The 16,783-nt window shown below is 36.0% G+C and overlaps 1 protein-coding gene across 1 annotated transcript in view; it reads right to left on the reverse strand.

Annotated features, from left to right (window-relative positions):
- Positions 1 to 16,783, reverse strand: part of CFAP74 (cilia and flagella associated protein 74) — an 83,935-nt gene that overhangs the window by 4,045 nt on the left and 63,107 nt on the right. Inside the window, exons 19-32 of the mRNA XM_085307144.1 lie at positions 12,453 to 12,581; positions 9,034 to 9,121; positions 8,250 to 8,423; positions 6,880 to 7,013; positions 5,950 to 6,226; positions 5,400 to 5,504; positions 4,578 to 4,726; positions 4,196 to 4,330; positions 3,682 to 3,791; positions 3,238 to 3,293; positions 2,390 to 2,509; positions 1,976 to 2,128; positions 966 to 1,095; positions 281 to 435 (exon numbers count right to left, since the gene is read on the reverse strand). Of these exons, the coding sequence (XP_085163270.1) occupies positions 281 to 435; positions 966 to 1,095; positions 1,976 to 2,128; positions 2,390 to 2,509; positions 3,238 to 3,293; positions 3,682 to 3,791; positions 4,196 to 4,330; positions 4,578 to 4,726; positions 5,400 to 5,504; positions 5,950 to 6,226; positions 6,880 to 7,013; positions 8,250 to 8,423; positions 9,034 to 9,121; positions 12,453 to 12,581 (1,915 nt within the window). The remainder of the gene's footprint in view (positions 1 to 280; positions 436 to 965; positions 1,096 to 1,975; positions 2,129 to 2,389; positions 2,510 to 3,237; positions 3,294 to 3,681; positions 3,792 to 4,195; positions 4,331 to 4,577; positions 4,727 to 5,399; positions 5,505 to 5,949; positions 6,227 to 6,879; positions 7,014 to 8,249; positions 8,424 to 9,033; positions 9,122 to 12,452; positions 12,582 to 16,783) is intronic.

Below are 16,783 nucleotides of genomic sequence, written 5' to 3' on the forward strand. Positions count from 1 at the left end.
TGCATAGTGACAGCAGAGTAGAAGATGGGACTGAATCCCAAGTTGTTATATTACAAATTAATAAGTTCATAAATTAATAACTGAATATTTAAAACTTGAAGAAAGCCAGTGGCCTCAAACCTGCCATCTCCTACCTGTATCAATGAATTTTAAAAAGGCAATACTTTTGCCTACAAAACTTGTCCACTAGATCTAGTTATCTGAAATTCCTACCAGGATCCATTAGTATAGTCATATATCAGACTTTGATTTCACTGTCCAGATATCTGGATTGTCTCACCTTGCCAAAGAGCACAACCTTCAGACGGTCAGAATAGTATAGACTTTCATGATCAGGACTGAAAGTGACAGTAAAATCCTGGCTCTTCCCAGCAACAATTTCTCCTTCTATTGGAAAGATGCTGAACACACTTAAACCATTATAGTTCTGTGTTCCTGGTGAACAGAAACAATGATAAGAAAGGAGGACAGCTGTGTTTTACTTCATATATGTTAAACTAATTTTATTTTTGTTGGAAAGGCAAATCAATAAAACTCATACCTTGTTTTACTGCAAAACAAGGTATTAGAATTACCAGACAAACCCATTTATCAATTTAGTGCATTCATCTCTTGAGGAACTGAAAAAGCATCACCAAACCTTTCCTTCATTTTACAAACAACTTTTCTAAAGATGGACATTCCCAAATATACTCTTTACTATGCAAATGCTGTGTGGGTTATTTAGATTCAAATACTAGTAATTCCTTACTTGAGGATATCTACTCAGGCTGCATAAAATTGCAGCTACCCATATTGACAGAATTAGTACAACTCCTACGGGGAAACAAAATTATGTCTTTAGTTACAGCCATGTGATGACCCAGGTTTTGGGAGCTGAATAGATTTAACAGGACAAAGTATTGCTGCTAATATGTACATTATGAGTCTTAAAGCAACACACACACACACACACACAAATTTACCAACAAAATCTGTTCTTTGCAAAGAGGATGTCATGAAGGAAGGAAGTTTCTGCTGGTCTTTATCCCTTGTTGAAGAAAGTGAATCCAGTTCTATGGAGTATCTCAAGTTCAGTATGGATGTGTTCTGTATCTGATGATATTAATTTATAGAAAAACATTTTCATTAGGAAAAATGGTTCTCAGGCCTATAGGAGCCATATTTTGTAGACTAGCTGAACTTATTTTTCTGCATTACTGCACTATTTTGTACCCAGAAGCTATGCCAAGCATGTATGGGTAATTGCCACCCATGTGTCATGCCCATCCCTCTCCCCTCCCCAAAACAATAGGGACGAGCTTCCTCAGAGTCTTGCAGCAGGCAATGCATTTTGGTCATTGGCATGGTTGGACAAAATTAAATATCTGAGAGGAAAAAAAATATGCCTAGATCTTGGCCTGTTTTTGGGACTGTGTTAATTCACAGTATAAGAATGAATGAATGAATCAGTTAAACTGTTCTTCAGACTGTACCATGATAGACCCTCATGTGCTCTTTGTAGGACCAGTTTGCATTTCACCTATTTCACTCTTGTCCTTCAGGGAGACACTGAAAACAGCTTCAACTGGGACAGCAGTAACAGAGAGAATAAAGAAAGAACACAAATATTTCTAACATTAGTGCTGCTGAAGCCCTTTCTGGCTTTGCATCCCTCTACCTACTGGCTAGAGCTAAGAAAAAGATCACACAGATGCATTTCTTTTTCTTTTATAGAGGTACTGCATCTCTATTGTACAGGGAGAATACTGCAGGCAATGTAGAACCAGCCAAAGAAATCCACCTTACACAGCTTTGTTACCTGTCTCAGTCTCAAATCACTCTGCCAGATGCACTTTTAAAGTTACATTCTTTTGTCTAAAGCTACTCAGCCTTACATGCTGCCAGGGTGGAAACTACAGAAGCCATCTTCCTGCTTCCAGAAATGGCTGGTAGGCTTTCCAGTTCAGCACGGAGTTCACAGATCAGGATTTACCTTGAATGTGGAAGTCACTTTCTCTTTGGCTATGACGTATCCCATATTGAGTACTTCTTCCACAGAGCAGACAGTTGATGGCATCACCCCATGACCAATGATGCTTAGGGTTAGATTAGTTTTTACAGTCCAGATGTCCAATGTTTCAAAAAACTGCCAAAAAGGATGTCTCCATTAGTCAGTCCATTTGCTGAAGGAACACACAGACTAGAATGGACCATTACTACAGAACTCCCGGATTCAGTACATGGACAAAGAGCCAAATGTTCAGAGGGGCTATGTACAGGCAGCAAAGTTTTGCTTATTATTAGGCAGACACATCTGAGTTGGTAGTGTGTGTRTGCACACACACGTGTGTATTACACAGCCCCTTCTTCGTTCTTTTCTGCTTACCATTGTATTTCTTTTACTTACCCATTTATTCTCATTTGGACAAAAAGAGATGATAAGAGTTTTATTTTCCCCTGGCTGAAGCATTCCAACCGGTCTGACCAACAAGAAGGGACCACTGGGATTCAGAATTGAAAATCCTAGCTAAAACAGTGCAACTCAAGGAAAAATAAGTTTATAAACGWAATCGGAGGAAAGATATAAGAATAGATTGTAGGTATTGTTCAGATCATACATAGGTGTTACCCAATCATCTACAAGCTTTTCCAGAGATCAGAAACTAACTCGGAGAAAAAAAATTAAATAAATAAATAACCTAAATCTTTTGCACACAATTCAAGTAGCCAAAGATTCTTTTCTAGTTAATAGGATCTCCATGGAACTCCATTTCCAGCTCTTGCCTGGAATGGATCATTTACACCTTAATATCTGAGATAATGACATCTTCTCATACTATCCCACACAACTTAAACCAGGCCAAAGTGAAAGCAAATGTAGTTGCTTCTTCTTATGAGATATTCAGAAATTCAGAGAAGTACTGTGCAAAAATTGAGTTGTTGATCCTGTTTCACATGTATGCCATATTGAAGCTGGCTTTGTTTTCAGTAGCTTTTACTGTTTAGAATGTGCTAAGTGCTACTCAAGTTTGGTTCTTTGCAGAGTATTTCTAGTCAAAAGAGTGGAACAGAATGAGCTTTCCAGTGGGTCACCTCCTCCTTCACATCACATCCTGTCTTACTCTGATGGATATGTACTAAGTCTGAAATATGCTATCTCCTTCTTGCTCTTACAAATGGCATTCCTATTGGTACAGGATCAAATTAAACGGCAACTGAATAGCAGATTAACTTACATGTTACAAACAAGGATACTTCCAGCTGCTCTAGGGAGATATTTTGTATTGTAATTTGCTTAATTCTTCTATGGCCTAACAGGAATGAAAACAAGATTTCAGAAACTGTTTATGCTCAATTCCAAGTTACTCCTTTTTACCTCTGCTTCTACCTGTGCTAAATGTTTATTCCATTTATATGACTAATACATAGTCAAAAGCTCACCAAAACATTTGGTCAAATTTAGACAGTCATAATAGAGCTCCTGATTCCATGTTTCAGAATCAAGCAGGCTTTAACATGCCTCAGTTGGCTAGGTAGGCTCCTAATTTTTCATCTGAGTACCTATTATGGGGCTAATTTCTATATTGACTTTTGGAAAAAAAAAAATCAACTGAACAATGTAAAAGAAAGTAACAAAACTATGCTCAGAAGAAGTTAAAGACAGAGAAAAACCCCCAAACTTGAATTCAAATCTCCTACCTACTGCGACATCACCAAAATTGATTGTGTTTTCCCCATTATCTGAAGTGACCACAACAGATGGTGCTACAGCTGGACAGTGCAGCTCCAGATACAAGGTATTATAAGGGCTAGGGAGATAAGTAAAAAGGTGTTTGCTCTTAGATCACACAAATAAAAACTCGTGTCAGAAAGCTATTCTTATTCTGCTCATGTGACAGAGTATCATTAAACTGGTATAACAGAACAAATATATACTTTTTGGTGGCTGCTCCTTTGCATGCCTAAGCAGAAAGATGAACTACATCTGGCTATTAAACTTTTCATATAGTTATTCTCTAAGATGTTTTGATATTAATTTGTTAGATTATTTAATTAGTGGGGTGTAAACATGAGTTTCTACCATAAACAATTAAGATGAGAAAACAAAATTTCCTCCAAATGAATAATCAACATGCCTACCACCTTCCTCTGAAATTTCTGACCTATCGTGAGCTAAAAATGTCTTGTTTCAAGCTATTTGCTTGTAGAATACCTGCAGCTTAGATCTTCAGAGCTTCTTTTTCCATCAGTATCTCCACTTGCAACAAAACAGGGTATGATGTATTTTTCAAACCTCCCTCTGAAATTCCTGATCAGGAAAGTCTGAGCTGCCATATAAGCTTCAGAACTAGAAAATCCAAGAGTAGGAATCATCTTAGTAAGATGCAGAGGAAAAAGAAAGAGATCTGCTGAGCTCTTTGTGTTTACTTATTGGGTGGCTTAATAGTATTACTAACAGCATTTGTGATATGACTAAAGATATTTCTTGACTACACCTTGATTTCTTTTCCACCTGTAGGGTTTAATAGATCTATTAAACCACCTATAAAGGCTATTTGTTGCCTATATAATAGAGGATGCTTTTACTGACTTACGTAGGTTTTATCTCTTCAGATTTTGGTTGCTCAGAACTATATACAGAAGTCAGGTATTTACTGCCTCTGTCTCTTGCAAGCTGTTTGGAAGACTGCTGTCTGATAGAGGAAATGCTTAATTTCTTTGTCTTCTCGTCTTTCTTCTTTGTCTGTAAATATACACAGACACCCCTCAGAAATTATACAATGTGAAATTTATAATCTGAAGTATTTGGATAACCAATTCCTACTAAAATTTTTAACCTAACAGACCATATGATGATGCACTGAACAAAGCAAGATAACAGCAATACGATTAGGGTAACAAACAGTAGACAGTAGTTGTCACACTTTTAATAAGGTAAAATTAAATTAAAATGGATTTTTTTTCCATCTTAAAAAAGTTTCCCACTGCAGCAGATGAGTAAAACACTGTATGCTTCATTATAATTTTATCTATTCCTCATAAGGAAAGACCACCATAGATGCTGATATATATATAACTGAACCATAGGATTACATATAAATTCCATATATGCTGTCAATCTGTAAGAAGCAGAATAACATTTTATAGAGTACTTACACCAGTTAGCTGCAAATCCCATTTCAAAAAATGCTCTAGAAATGCTTTTGAAAGTATTATGAAATTGAATTATTGTTCAGTAAACAGACTACACATTCAGTACGATAGTATAGTTATGCTTTGTCCTGTATACACAGRTCAAAGCTCATTAGTCTGCACTTCATTAATATGCAAATTGTTTTAGGATAAAAATACCACCCGGAAAAACAAATCACTGGAATTGACAGACCAACAGCACGTGCTAGTGCTTAGCATCTTACTTGTATTTCTGCCCTTGTCACAGCTGCTCTGCAAAGCCGCATTGCCTCTTCTCTGATAAGCTGATCTGACAATGTTGGTCTGAAGGACACTTGAATCAAGCTTTTCTGGGAATGTGAGAGCATAGACAAGAATGATAGGCGGAATTCAGCCCTCATACATGCGTTACACCTACAAAGCTCATTAGGAACATACACTTGACAGCAAACTTGGAAAAACAAAATTGTGTTTATCAAAGTGAATGAGATGAATCTCAGGATATGGTCACTTGCAGCTTTTTTACCGCTGTTTTTGTTGCTTAAAGGTTCAAGTAAATCATAATGATAACATTGGGAAAGAACATTAAAGGTGACAACTCTTATAAACCATTAGCCAGACTGATGATTAACCCCTTGATTCCAATTTAAAACATTATTTCAAACAATACGAAATATTCCAGCTATACTAGTAACATATTATATGTTTTGCACTTCATTTATGAGCTACAGCATTTGCAGGGTCATAGATGATCAAAATATTTCTAAGAAAGTTCGACATTTGAAATGAATTTACCTTCCCAGGCAACACAGTCCCAACAGAAGGTGTAATTGTCACAGGACAGTCTTCCGGTACATGGAATTCAAAGGAAGTGGGTCCAACACAGGCAATTTCCCCATTGCCAATTCTTGGGACAGCATGAGTAAAGCTGTTGACACTTTCATGGGAATTTATTACATGGAGTGTTGCTGTAGATACACCATTTAAAGCTGTTGCAGCAAACTGAACTAAGGAATGAGACAATTCAAGAGGTGGGTGGACTCCAAYGGCTTTGCATGACAGCTTGAATTGTCTAAAAATAAACACATCATAAATTATCTCAGCATACAATAGACTCTTAACCAGTTCAGAAACCAGGGATCCAATCCTATAGTCCCTATACAAGCATAACTTCTCAARCATGCAATGGAAATTTTGCCTAAAGATGAACAATACTACTATCTATTTTTAACGCACAATTGGCTAGAGATTCCCTGTTTGAATTCTTCCTCTGTGAACTTCTAGAAGTACATCCAATTAAATCAGAGTTTTTGCCATCATTAATTTAGTAGCACTAGCTTAATGAATAAACCATTTTTAGGAAAAAAAGCCTTTCAGTAATTTTGCTGAGAAATTAAGCAGAACATTACAGGTTAACAAGACTTGAGGCAAACTCACAGCTTGGATACTTGACATGCATAAACTCCAAACRGGACAGGAAAAGAGTAAAACGTAAAATTCATCTCAGTAAAGAGACATGGAAACGAAAAATGAAACTACCAGGAACTGAGCAACTCTTGTGAACTAGAGAATTCCAGCCTGTCTCACAGTTCTATCCTACAGATAATGTCACCTTCTAAAAGTACACAGTGCATTTCCTTATTGGACTGGCTTATCTTAACTGTGGAAATCCACTGTGATTTAGACTTCCACATTACCTACTACTCAACCAGTTTCTTAACATACCTATTAATCTCTGATTTGCAGGTTAGTTCAAAGTTATATTCTTTTGCCTTGTTGGCTTTAAAGATTATGTCCAATGTCAGGCTTTCAAGGGGAAGAAGAATTCCAAGTCCATCATTGGGTTGAATTTCAACAAACTTCAAAATAGCAAGATAAGAAAAATATTATTAAATGTATAAATGTTAGGGAAAGCTCTTTGTTAGAAACTTTTGTCTGAGTAACAGTGATTAGTATCTGGCTGATTTGTAAGATTCTAATTCCAGAATACCTTGACAAGCAGAAATTAATAATTCAGACTTTTGCACAGTCTTATCTCCTGACTTCATACCATCTATGGCAATCACCCTTCCCAATGATGTCTGTTTACTCTTCATGTAAAACTGAATGAAATATGATAAAGATCTCAACTGTTCCCCTAAAACTTTGAAAAGCTGATGCTAATTATATGATGTGCAGATACCCTGGGGACAAGTACCAGTTTAATACCTAGAAATGTATATTGTCTTGTGTTTATATGAGCTGAAAGCAATTCAATAATGTCTTTCAATTGCAGTTTAAGATAATCGTGAAGCACATCTTATAAATAAAACTCTGAAAGCTGGAATTCCAGTTTCTGTCAGTTAACTTCTTGGGTTTAGTCCTTAAAGGAACAGAGGAAGGGAGAATGCTTTGATTAAGTGTCAGGTTCCTTCAGAATTCCAACCTGCAAACTAGTTTCTTATGTGATCATCATGGCATTGTATCAAGCTTGAACAGCTGATTTTTGAAGAAAAAATAAATTAAAAATAATCTTAGCCCTCTAGAAACTGGCATTTCCCATGAGTGCTTTAGCCTACATGTGAACATTTAGGCACAGTTCAGGAGATGTTTCCCAGTAGGCAGTTTTGATATGGCCCTGCTTTGAGAGCAAAGAGAGTTTACACATTTGGACAAAAACTATGCTATATCCATCAGCCTCAAGACCAGAGCAATTTCCCTCACCCTGTTTTATTTAGTAGCATATATACAGCCTATGAATCTGAAGGAAAAATGTATCAAGTATTCTGTTATTAGATCTCCTGGGGGAAAAATAAGCATTCTAATAGAATAAAATTAGCGTACTGATGTTAGGTAGTGGAGAAGAGTAAAATCTCCTTGGAGATGTGTATTGCTGTCGTAAGATTCACTGCTTGGAAAATGCTTACACTACTATAAGATGGAATTTACACAAATCAGTAACAGAATTAATCTGCATGTCTTCTCAGTGCTGCTAGTAGGAGTATTTCCACAAGTTTGCCAGAACCATCTCAAGATTTATTTACACTCACATTGAAAGGCAATTTCACAATTACATATATTTTAATAGAAGAGGTGTAGGAAGAATAACTGCATACCTCTGGAAGTCCCACAAATCCAAACTCTTGTGGCAAAATGGATTTGTTTGTTAGTGTGACATTTGTCTGCACAGCTTCATAGATTGTGCAGTATCCAAAATGTATTTCTGCTGGACTAATTTCCATATCAGAAGTAGTAACAATTGCATGGACAGTAAAATTAACAGGTTTAGTCTGAAACAAATGCAAGAGTGCTGGTAAAAACTGTATATCTACTATTGTAAGCACAAAATTTAACTGAAATGACATTCAAAAATATAAGTACAAAGAAGATATTTCTACCCTAYTCCCTGACAGCAATGTAGCATATCTATTTTGAACTTCAGTCTCACTGATCTTTAAATATAAACAGTAAGAAATGTCTCTTCTGTAAACAAAATTGCCAAAAGAATCTGTATTTATCATCTTAAATTCCATATGCTAGAATAGAAACAAACCTGCATCTCCAGAAAGCATAAGCCATAAGAGTATGCTACTTGTACAATACAATACAGATCAGAATAAAAGGCTGTGCTGTGGTATTTTAAAATTCATTGGTATAAAAGAAATCTCTAGGGAATAAGTCACAAGTAAGTAGAAAGGATTTCATTTTCTAAGTTTTACATTTTAAAGGAACTATCCATTCTGTATTAACACCTTGAGAACCTTTTACTATTGTCATAGGACTTCAACTAGTAAACTAATTTTAGGATTTAATAAGGACTAGGATTTAACATCATTAAGATCATATTCAACTAAAACATCTACTGTCAGTCTGGTAACCAGTATAATAAAAATCACTAACCTTATCTGCAATCAGTATTGTCATTGGAACTTCCAGAACTCTTGTCTCCTCATCAAAATAGTTCCCTGCATCTTCAGGAAGGGAGTGCCTAAAATTGAAAAACATACTCAGTTTCATAAAAGTACCTTGACTATTTTCTAGCAAATGGGAATAATAAAGTTTTGATGGATGTATTCCTGAAGCAAGCAAACAAACAAAATGATTCTATTAAATAAGATCCAAAAGTTTTATTCTTCAAGTCTTGAAATTTAGCACAATATTTGTGCTCAAATAAGAGTATTCACTTACTTGTGGTTAAGCACCAAATCCAATGCTTCACTGAAATGAAGTCTAATTAAAATCTTGTATGTCCTACATAGCAAGTATTAGGCAAAATGCTAAACAGAAAGAGCAATCAAAAAAAAAATCAATGACCTATGAAGATCTGCCTTCTATCCAAGAAAGTGCAGTTATATCAGAAATATTGTGGACTTGTCATGGATTTCCTGGAGAATAGCATACCTCCAGACAATCTGCTCTGAGCAGCTACGCACTGATTACAAGGATATCTAGCAATGTAGTTAGAATAATTGACCTCGTATATTAATGCTAGATTTTTTAAGACAGGTTTGTGGACACACAGGAGTTTAAGAAAGTTATTTCCCGRGGGTTGCACTCATTTGTGTTCTTACCAAAGATTCCATCCAATGTCATCCAAACATTCCTTAAAATTCTGAAAAAAATAAAGCTTCCTCTATAATCAGAATGTAARCCTTCTGCATTTTCGTTGCAACCACTGCTAATAACCAAACCCACCTCTGCAACCTTGTCTACATTGATGACAATTAATTGCCAGCCTATTTGAGACATTACCAATTGGATCACAAGATACCAGAAAGACATAAAGGCAAGCTGCCTAAGGGAAACAAACTTGGAGACCAACAGCATCTGATTACATACCAGATTAGTCATTTATAGGGAATACGTGGGTTTTCTGTTGCTGAAACATCTTTCTATCCTAAGCTCAGTTTCAGTGCTTCAAGCCAAGACAATACAAAAGCTCTAGCTTTTTTAGCTCCACTGGTCTATTTATAGTGCCTTACAACATCAGAGTGAATTGTTTCCTGTTCTTAGGTCTCCACAGTGATACTGCTCTTGCTACCAATTTTGTAATTACATGTAATTTTGTAGTGTATTTTTAAAGAACAGTTAATGAATAAATTATACTCACTCATAATCACCATGGTGATCTGTAATCTTACTGGCTTTTGTTTCACAAATCTGAAATGTGACTTTAGAAGATCTGTGATCTTCAAATGGATTGCAAACTTGCTTAAAGATAGAAACTGAGTTAAACATAAGGTAGGAATGAAGTGTCGGTTTTCACTTTATGACAGGACATTAAAAAAAAACAGAAGTCATTTGCTTGTTGCAGAATAATCCAGAGAAAAAAAAATAACTATAACTACACACACACAGCCACAGGCTCTAAGTTAGCTGTTATGCTTTGGGAAAAAGATAGTGAAATCCTTGCTATAGTTCTCTGGAAGTGTCATTAACATGACAATTAACATGACAAGCATACGAGACAAATCCGATTTAGGCTGCCAGCATCTGCAAGACTAGTTCCAAATGCAGAAAAACTAAAAGACACAATATTTGGTAATTCTGAAAGTCAGGGAAAAAGAGACAGAAAAGAGAATTTGCTTTCAAATATACAGAAATTATGTCTTTGCTGGAAGCAGCCATATAGTTAAGAGCATAGTATCATCTGACCAAGCATTTTAATGTGCATAAAATACTTGGGAGAGTTTCCAAGCTATCAGTCAATCTTTTCACTTAACCTTGCTCAGTAAGCATTTCTTTTTATTTTGTTTTGTTTTAAGTGCAGGTATTCTTTCTCCTGAGAAGAATGACCTTGTAGTACTAAGTCAATTTCCAGAAATGCACCACTAGCTCAGTATATTACATCAAGCTTGTACCAAGCTCATCTTTCTCTCTGTTGCTCTCCCTCATACACACACACTGCCTTTCTAAAATTGATTTATATGCTAAAACAGCTAGATGCTTAGTTTTGTGTGTCAGAAATGTCTTAATGTCATCAAATCTCCTTTCTGAAGCATTCTCATTTTTTAAAGACAGACTAGTGTTCTAAATCTAAGCTATGCCTCTCTCCACTCAATAAGTGCTAGTGTTTTACATCATTGAACTTTAGAAACTGAAAAATACCATAATAACAGTTGCTGTTGTTGAAATCTGATAGTATCTGAAATGTTGGAAAATTTGTAAATATTTGTAAATACTTGTACTTTCTTCAAACACTAACCTGGTGATAACTTTGATATCGGTGCTTAGACTCATTTTAGCATGTAAAGGTCTGATTTCCAGAGATGTTGAGCACATCAGAGAAAATCCAAACATACTTATATGGAAGGAGCTAGATAACCTCTATTNAAAAAAAAAAAAAAAAAAAAAAAAAAAAAAAAAAAAAAAAAAAAAAAAAAAAAAAAAAAAAAAAAAAAAAAAAAAAAAAAAAAAAAAAGCAGCAGGCATGCACCAAAAATTACTACACCTAATACTTTGCTTTTTGTCCTTACAAAAATCAGGTTTAAATTTGAAATAACTGAAGCCACTGAAATATTTGGCTATATATCAGCATTGAGATCTAATCATTCAGTTCATATTTCAAAGGAAATGTCCCACTAAATTCTTTAAAATAACAATGATAAGGTTAAGACAATGGTCAATAGGAATTTCGCATTTAAATTAAAAAAGAATTGGACTTGTTAATTTTTATAGTTGAGTTATGTTTGCATATGTAGATGCATTATGAAGTGAAATAGAGAAACTTGCTAGAATAGGGCTTTTAGCATCGTAGAAGATATTGTTATGTAAAATGACACATGAAATATAAAATCAATACATTCATATTTTAGAGAAAAAGTTACATGGGTAGCAGGGATATAAACAGGAAGTCCAACTGTTCGTAACTTACTTAGCAAGCACAGGAGTACTTGTCCAAAAGTGATATCACCAGTGATCTGCGAAATAGCCACCTGCCTAACTAACCTCTCTTCTGTGTAAGAATAGGTTCCCCACAGAAACGGAAGCAATATACCAGAATTGCAACTGTTAAGATTTTCACACTGCTGCTCTCACCACAGGAAAAGCATTTCCTCACAGGAATATGATCCAAGTTAATTTCCTCCTTGAGCATCTGGCATCTTTTACAAGGGAGACGGAAGGAAGACTGGGACTACTCTGATATCAGCAGGGTGGAGTCCAGCCTACTCCAATCAGTAGGTGTGAAGGGGAGGAAAAAACAAACAAACAAACAAACAAAAAAAAAACCCAATAACCTTTGACTTGCTCAGATTTTATGCTGATAGCTTCTTACAGATCATCTTAAATACCAGAAATGATTAATATTGTTAGGTTACCTGGGCAGAAACTTCAGCTGCACATTGAAGGATGACTGAGCTTGAATGTAACCTGTTTTTGGAAGAAGCTCCATATGCCTACTCAATTCTTTGCATACTTCAAACTTCAATCGCAGYGCAGCTTTTGCTCTGCAAACAGATCAGACATGCTTAGGTGGCTTAGGGGCTGTGCATGTTGCCAGATCAGCAACTACATTTGCTCTGGGAGTTTTTTTCCCTTCCCCCTCTTGCATTTCTCCTCTACATTAGGATTGCAACTATTCTAAGCCTCCTTTGAAAATGAAGGGCATGTAAAACTTATGGCAAAATCACACAGTTGTATTCTCTTTTAAGCTAAGTATAGAAAACAAGATTTTGGAAGTACTGTGAGCAAACCCAGCTGTATTTCAAGCAATGTATACAGCTGATGGGAACATAATTATCAAAGTGCATAGTGATAAATCAGGTCAGGAGAAAGTCAAAACCAAATTATTGTGAAATACCAGTTAATTATTTGTTCCTAGCATATATTCCCTCTATTGGAATCAACAGAAATGATTCATGCAATGTTTTTAAGATACCTAGTTGGTCCTAGCTGCAGCACAGAACCTACTCAAGATGGAAAAGAGCAGTCCTCTTGTACTACTGGGTCTACATTTTGTAGTGATGTAGTAGGTGGGATATAGCAAATAATAACCTGTTACCCTTTCTGAGAAATGGAAAAATGAACACCAGCCACCCCTAAGTGGAGCCAAAGATATCTAGATGCTGCTTAGTCTGCTAACAAGCACTAAATGTTCCCGTATGGAGCCAGAAGAATCAAAATAATGAACCTGGAAGGCCACAGTATGCCTAAATAGAACATCAAAATGTAGCCATTTGTGAATTCTGCTCATCCACATTCTTATCATAATGAACTCAAAATCTTCAACAACAGACAATTAAGTCTGTATAGGTAAGGAAAAAAATCCATTTCAGCTGTGCTAGGGGGATTTTCTTATGCCAGCAAATGTAGTGAGAGCTGCTTTTTCCTTCTCAAAATTGTGCTGACCTCTTTTTAAAAGATCCATAAATCTCTTGTAACTTCTCTTCCACAACAGAGATTTTACAAGTCTAGGAACAATAGTAGAGCTGAGCTGATGCTGCCAGTTCCTCTACTAGACAACTTGTGATCAATTTGCCCAATGAATGGTGTACTGGAAGCTAAGGAAACATCTCACTGTTTACTGAATTCTGGCCATACTATAATATGGTGATAGCCAAAAACCACATCCTGCATTTTTTATGCCTATGTGCAAAATTGCCAAGCAATTTACAAATATTTCAGTGTGTCATTTTCCTGCTTTCTGACTGGTTAACAAGCTGTCAGTCCAGATGGTCTGCTCTCAGTCAACAACTATAGCATAAGGTCCTGGGAGCCTGGAATGATTTCTGACCATTGACAGACTAAGAACTACATACTGCTTCGTTAAATCAGTGCAGATTATAACCTGCCAAAGAAATTACATTTCAAAGTGATCTATTTTGGATAGGATTCTGGTGAGACACTTTCACCCTTTATGTTCCATAGCTATGCTTTGTGATTACCATCTTCTGTGTCACCAGAAAGAAAACAAAAAGTATTAATTAACAATTTAAAATTCTACAGAGCTTGCTGGGACACTAAGTGCCTGAGATATCTAACTACAGAAAACTTGATCTCCTACTAATAATATAATTATGATGATAAAAATTGCTGCAGCACTAAGGTACAGGAACAGAAGTTTTCTGCTCTGTTGCTGTTGGCAGTTTGTGTGAACTTGTAGTGAACAAAAAGCTATTCTAACAGAACATCTCTCACAGGTGCTGGGCCAGACTTTGCCCTCAAAATCTAGCTGATCATCTCTGAAAATCTGTGGGTTTTTTTTTTTTTCCTATAACCAGTCAAGGATGGGAGGAGACATTTGTAAGAACAATCTAGAATTCAAAAACACATTTTAAAAAAAATAACTAATTAACATTTAATTTATCTGTATTTTAGAAGTTATGCTAATAAGATTTCAGGACTACTGGATTCAAACCTTAGTTCGCACTAGCTAAAGCATTTCAGGAATTGACAAGAGCCTTTTCAGCTGTGTTACAAGTAACTACAGCTTTGGTCTCCTTAAGTACATAGTTGCTACGAAGTTTAGAGACTTCAAAATAATAGATCTTTAGCTGATGTACAGTTTGTATGTGGAGYTATTACAAACCAAGACAATAGTTTGTCACAAGTTGACAGCACTTAAGACACTTCATTGCTAGCTTAATAATTGTCCTTGGCTCTGGGTATGCACTTCTATCTTTGGAATACCTAAAAATCCTAAGGTTTCATTAAGAAAGTTATTTTGTTTCTACACTTTTATTTTTTCCCCTGAGTTATATAGACCTAGTGAAATCTCTTATGTAACTTGTGCTTGTTGCATCTGTAAGCTAAATTTCTGAGATAACAGCTCTACTCATTTCTTTCCAACTGCAAAGAATTTCTGCAGTCTGCAAGTCTGGTAAGAGGTCAGAATGGATGACTTCTAACAGAAACAGTAAAAAGCAAAAAACAACAAAAAAGTCATATTCCACCCCCTCACCCACAAATCCTCATCGCAATCCTAACAGCATACATTTTATTAGAATCTAAGATAGGGATTTGTTGTTAAAATAGGAATGCTAAGCATCTAGCTGATAGTTACACATTAGACAGAGAGAAGACACCAAGCACCCACAAACAAAGACTGTTCAGATAACCACTTTCTAGTAGCAAGAAGCCTCTAGGAGCCAATGAGCTAAAACAATTTTTACATTACAGTGCAAACAGAAACAGTCTTCAGATGCTACTAGTGTGGATTATGGAAGTACCTACATGGATTTTTCTTTAAATTGCTATTTGTTCACTGTCCACGTGCTTGCACAGTATCCACCATTCCACTGCAACATGCAACATCTATATGGATTAGGAAAAGTTGCATCCTTCCAATTTTACAGAAAATGCAAAAAGATTGAAGTGATTTAACCAGCATCTTATCCCTAGTCTGGAAAGACTAGTGACTGAATTTCCATTTTAGTATTCCTGATTATTGGTGAGTTCACAAGGCATAAGGCAAAGCACATCAGGAAAAGTTCCCAGATTTCCCTAGACAGAACACTATCTAATAGTGCTGAACATCAATTGGTTCACAAGCAAATCCAAGTGCACCAAGAACCTCAAACTCCAACAGTCTCAATAGTAAGGCTTTTTCCTTTAAAACTCTTACTATACTTGCTGAAGACAAGGGGGGGGGGGGAAATCATCTTTCCCCAAATCAGTGACCAAATACATTTTATATATTTCTAATACAACAGTACTTTCAAGTAATTTTTTTGGTAATGTCTTATCAGGATATTCTGCTGGTTCCTCTCACCATCTTTCAGCAGCAGTGATTTTTCAGTGGAAGTTTTTGATGAAGTTATTGAACAAAGGAATCAAAAGATTAATCTGAGAGGCTCCTTTAAAAGAGTACCAAAAAAGTACTATAGTACCTACTAATTAGAGGATTTGATGTTTTCGATTATCCTAATGGGATATCCTATCCTATTATCAAAAATATACATCAGAAATGCAAGTCTTTTTACTAGCATGCTGTGTAATAAATTAAATGTCAAATGTCTAGCTCTACCTACAAACACTTAATTTCCAGAATGGAGCAGGGGAAATGCAACTGACCCTTTCAGCTTTGAACATACTAGACAGGTTAGATAGAGTACTGTTAGATGCTGGATGGCATGACTGTAAGTTCAACAAACATTTGACTTTAATATGGTAGCCCTGGAATCTTGTAAGGAAAAGTTGGCAAGAAGCTGGCTTCTAGATCATAAATCTCTCATGGACTTTAAATATAATATAACAATGAGAAATTACAAAAATATTTTTTCATGAGATTTCATGCATTTCCTGGCTGAATCAGTTGTACCCTGAGGCTCACTTAAACTATAACTTTAGGCACATTTACCTACTTAGTATTTAGTGTCTGAATTCTGCACTGATGAAACCCAGTGGGACTGTTATTCCCTAGGGCCTTAACAGTTTTATGACTGAACAGGCACAGCACAGGGACTCTTGTAGGAGTGGAAAGGCACGTGTAAACCCACATGCTTCATAGCTACTGCGGGCCACAGGGATTTAGGATAGCAGAATATCCAAGTCCAGTTTCTACAGTGGAGAATTCAGACGGCTTGTAGCCTTCCTGAAATGCCAAAGGGAAAAAAAAATCCTTGTTACTCAGCTTCCTGTGGGAAATTTATTAACCAATGGATCTGGCACAACTGGATCTCACCACATCACCTAGTGACTTAAGATCTCA

The sequence above is a fragment of the Rhea americana genome, unplaced genomic scaffold (genome assembly GCF_003343005.1).
Source record: "Rhea americana isolate MKP2758 unplaced genomic scaffold, rheAme1 scaffold_254, whole genome shotgun sequence".
In the NCBI taxonomy this organism is placed as follows: domain Eukaryota; kingdom Metazoa; phylum Chordata; class Aves; order Rheiformes; family Rheidae; genus Rhea; species Rhea americana.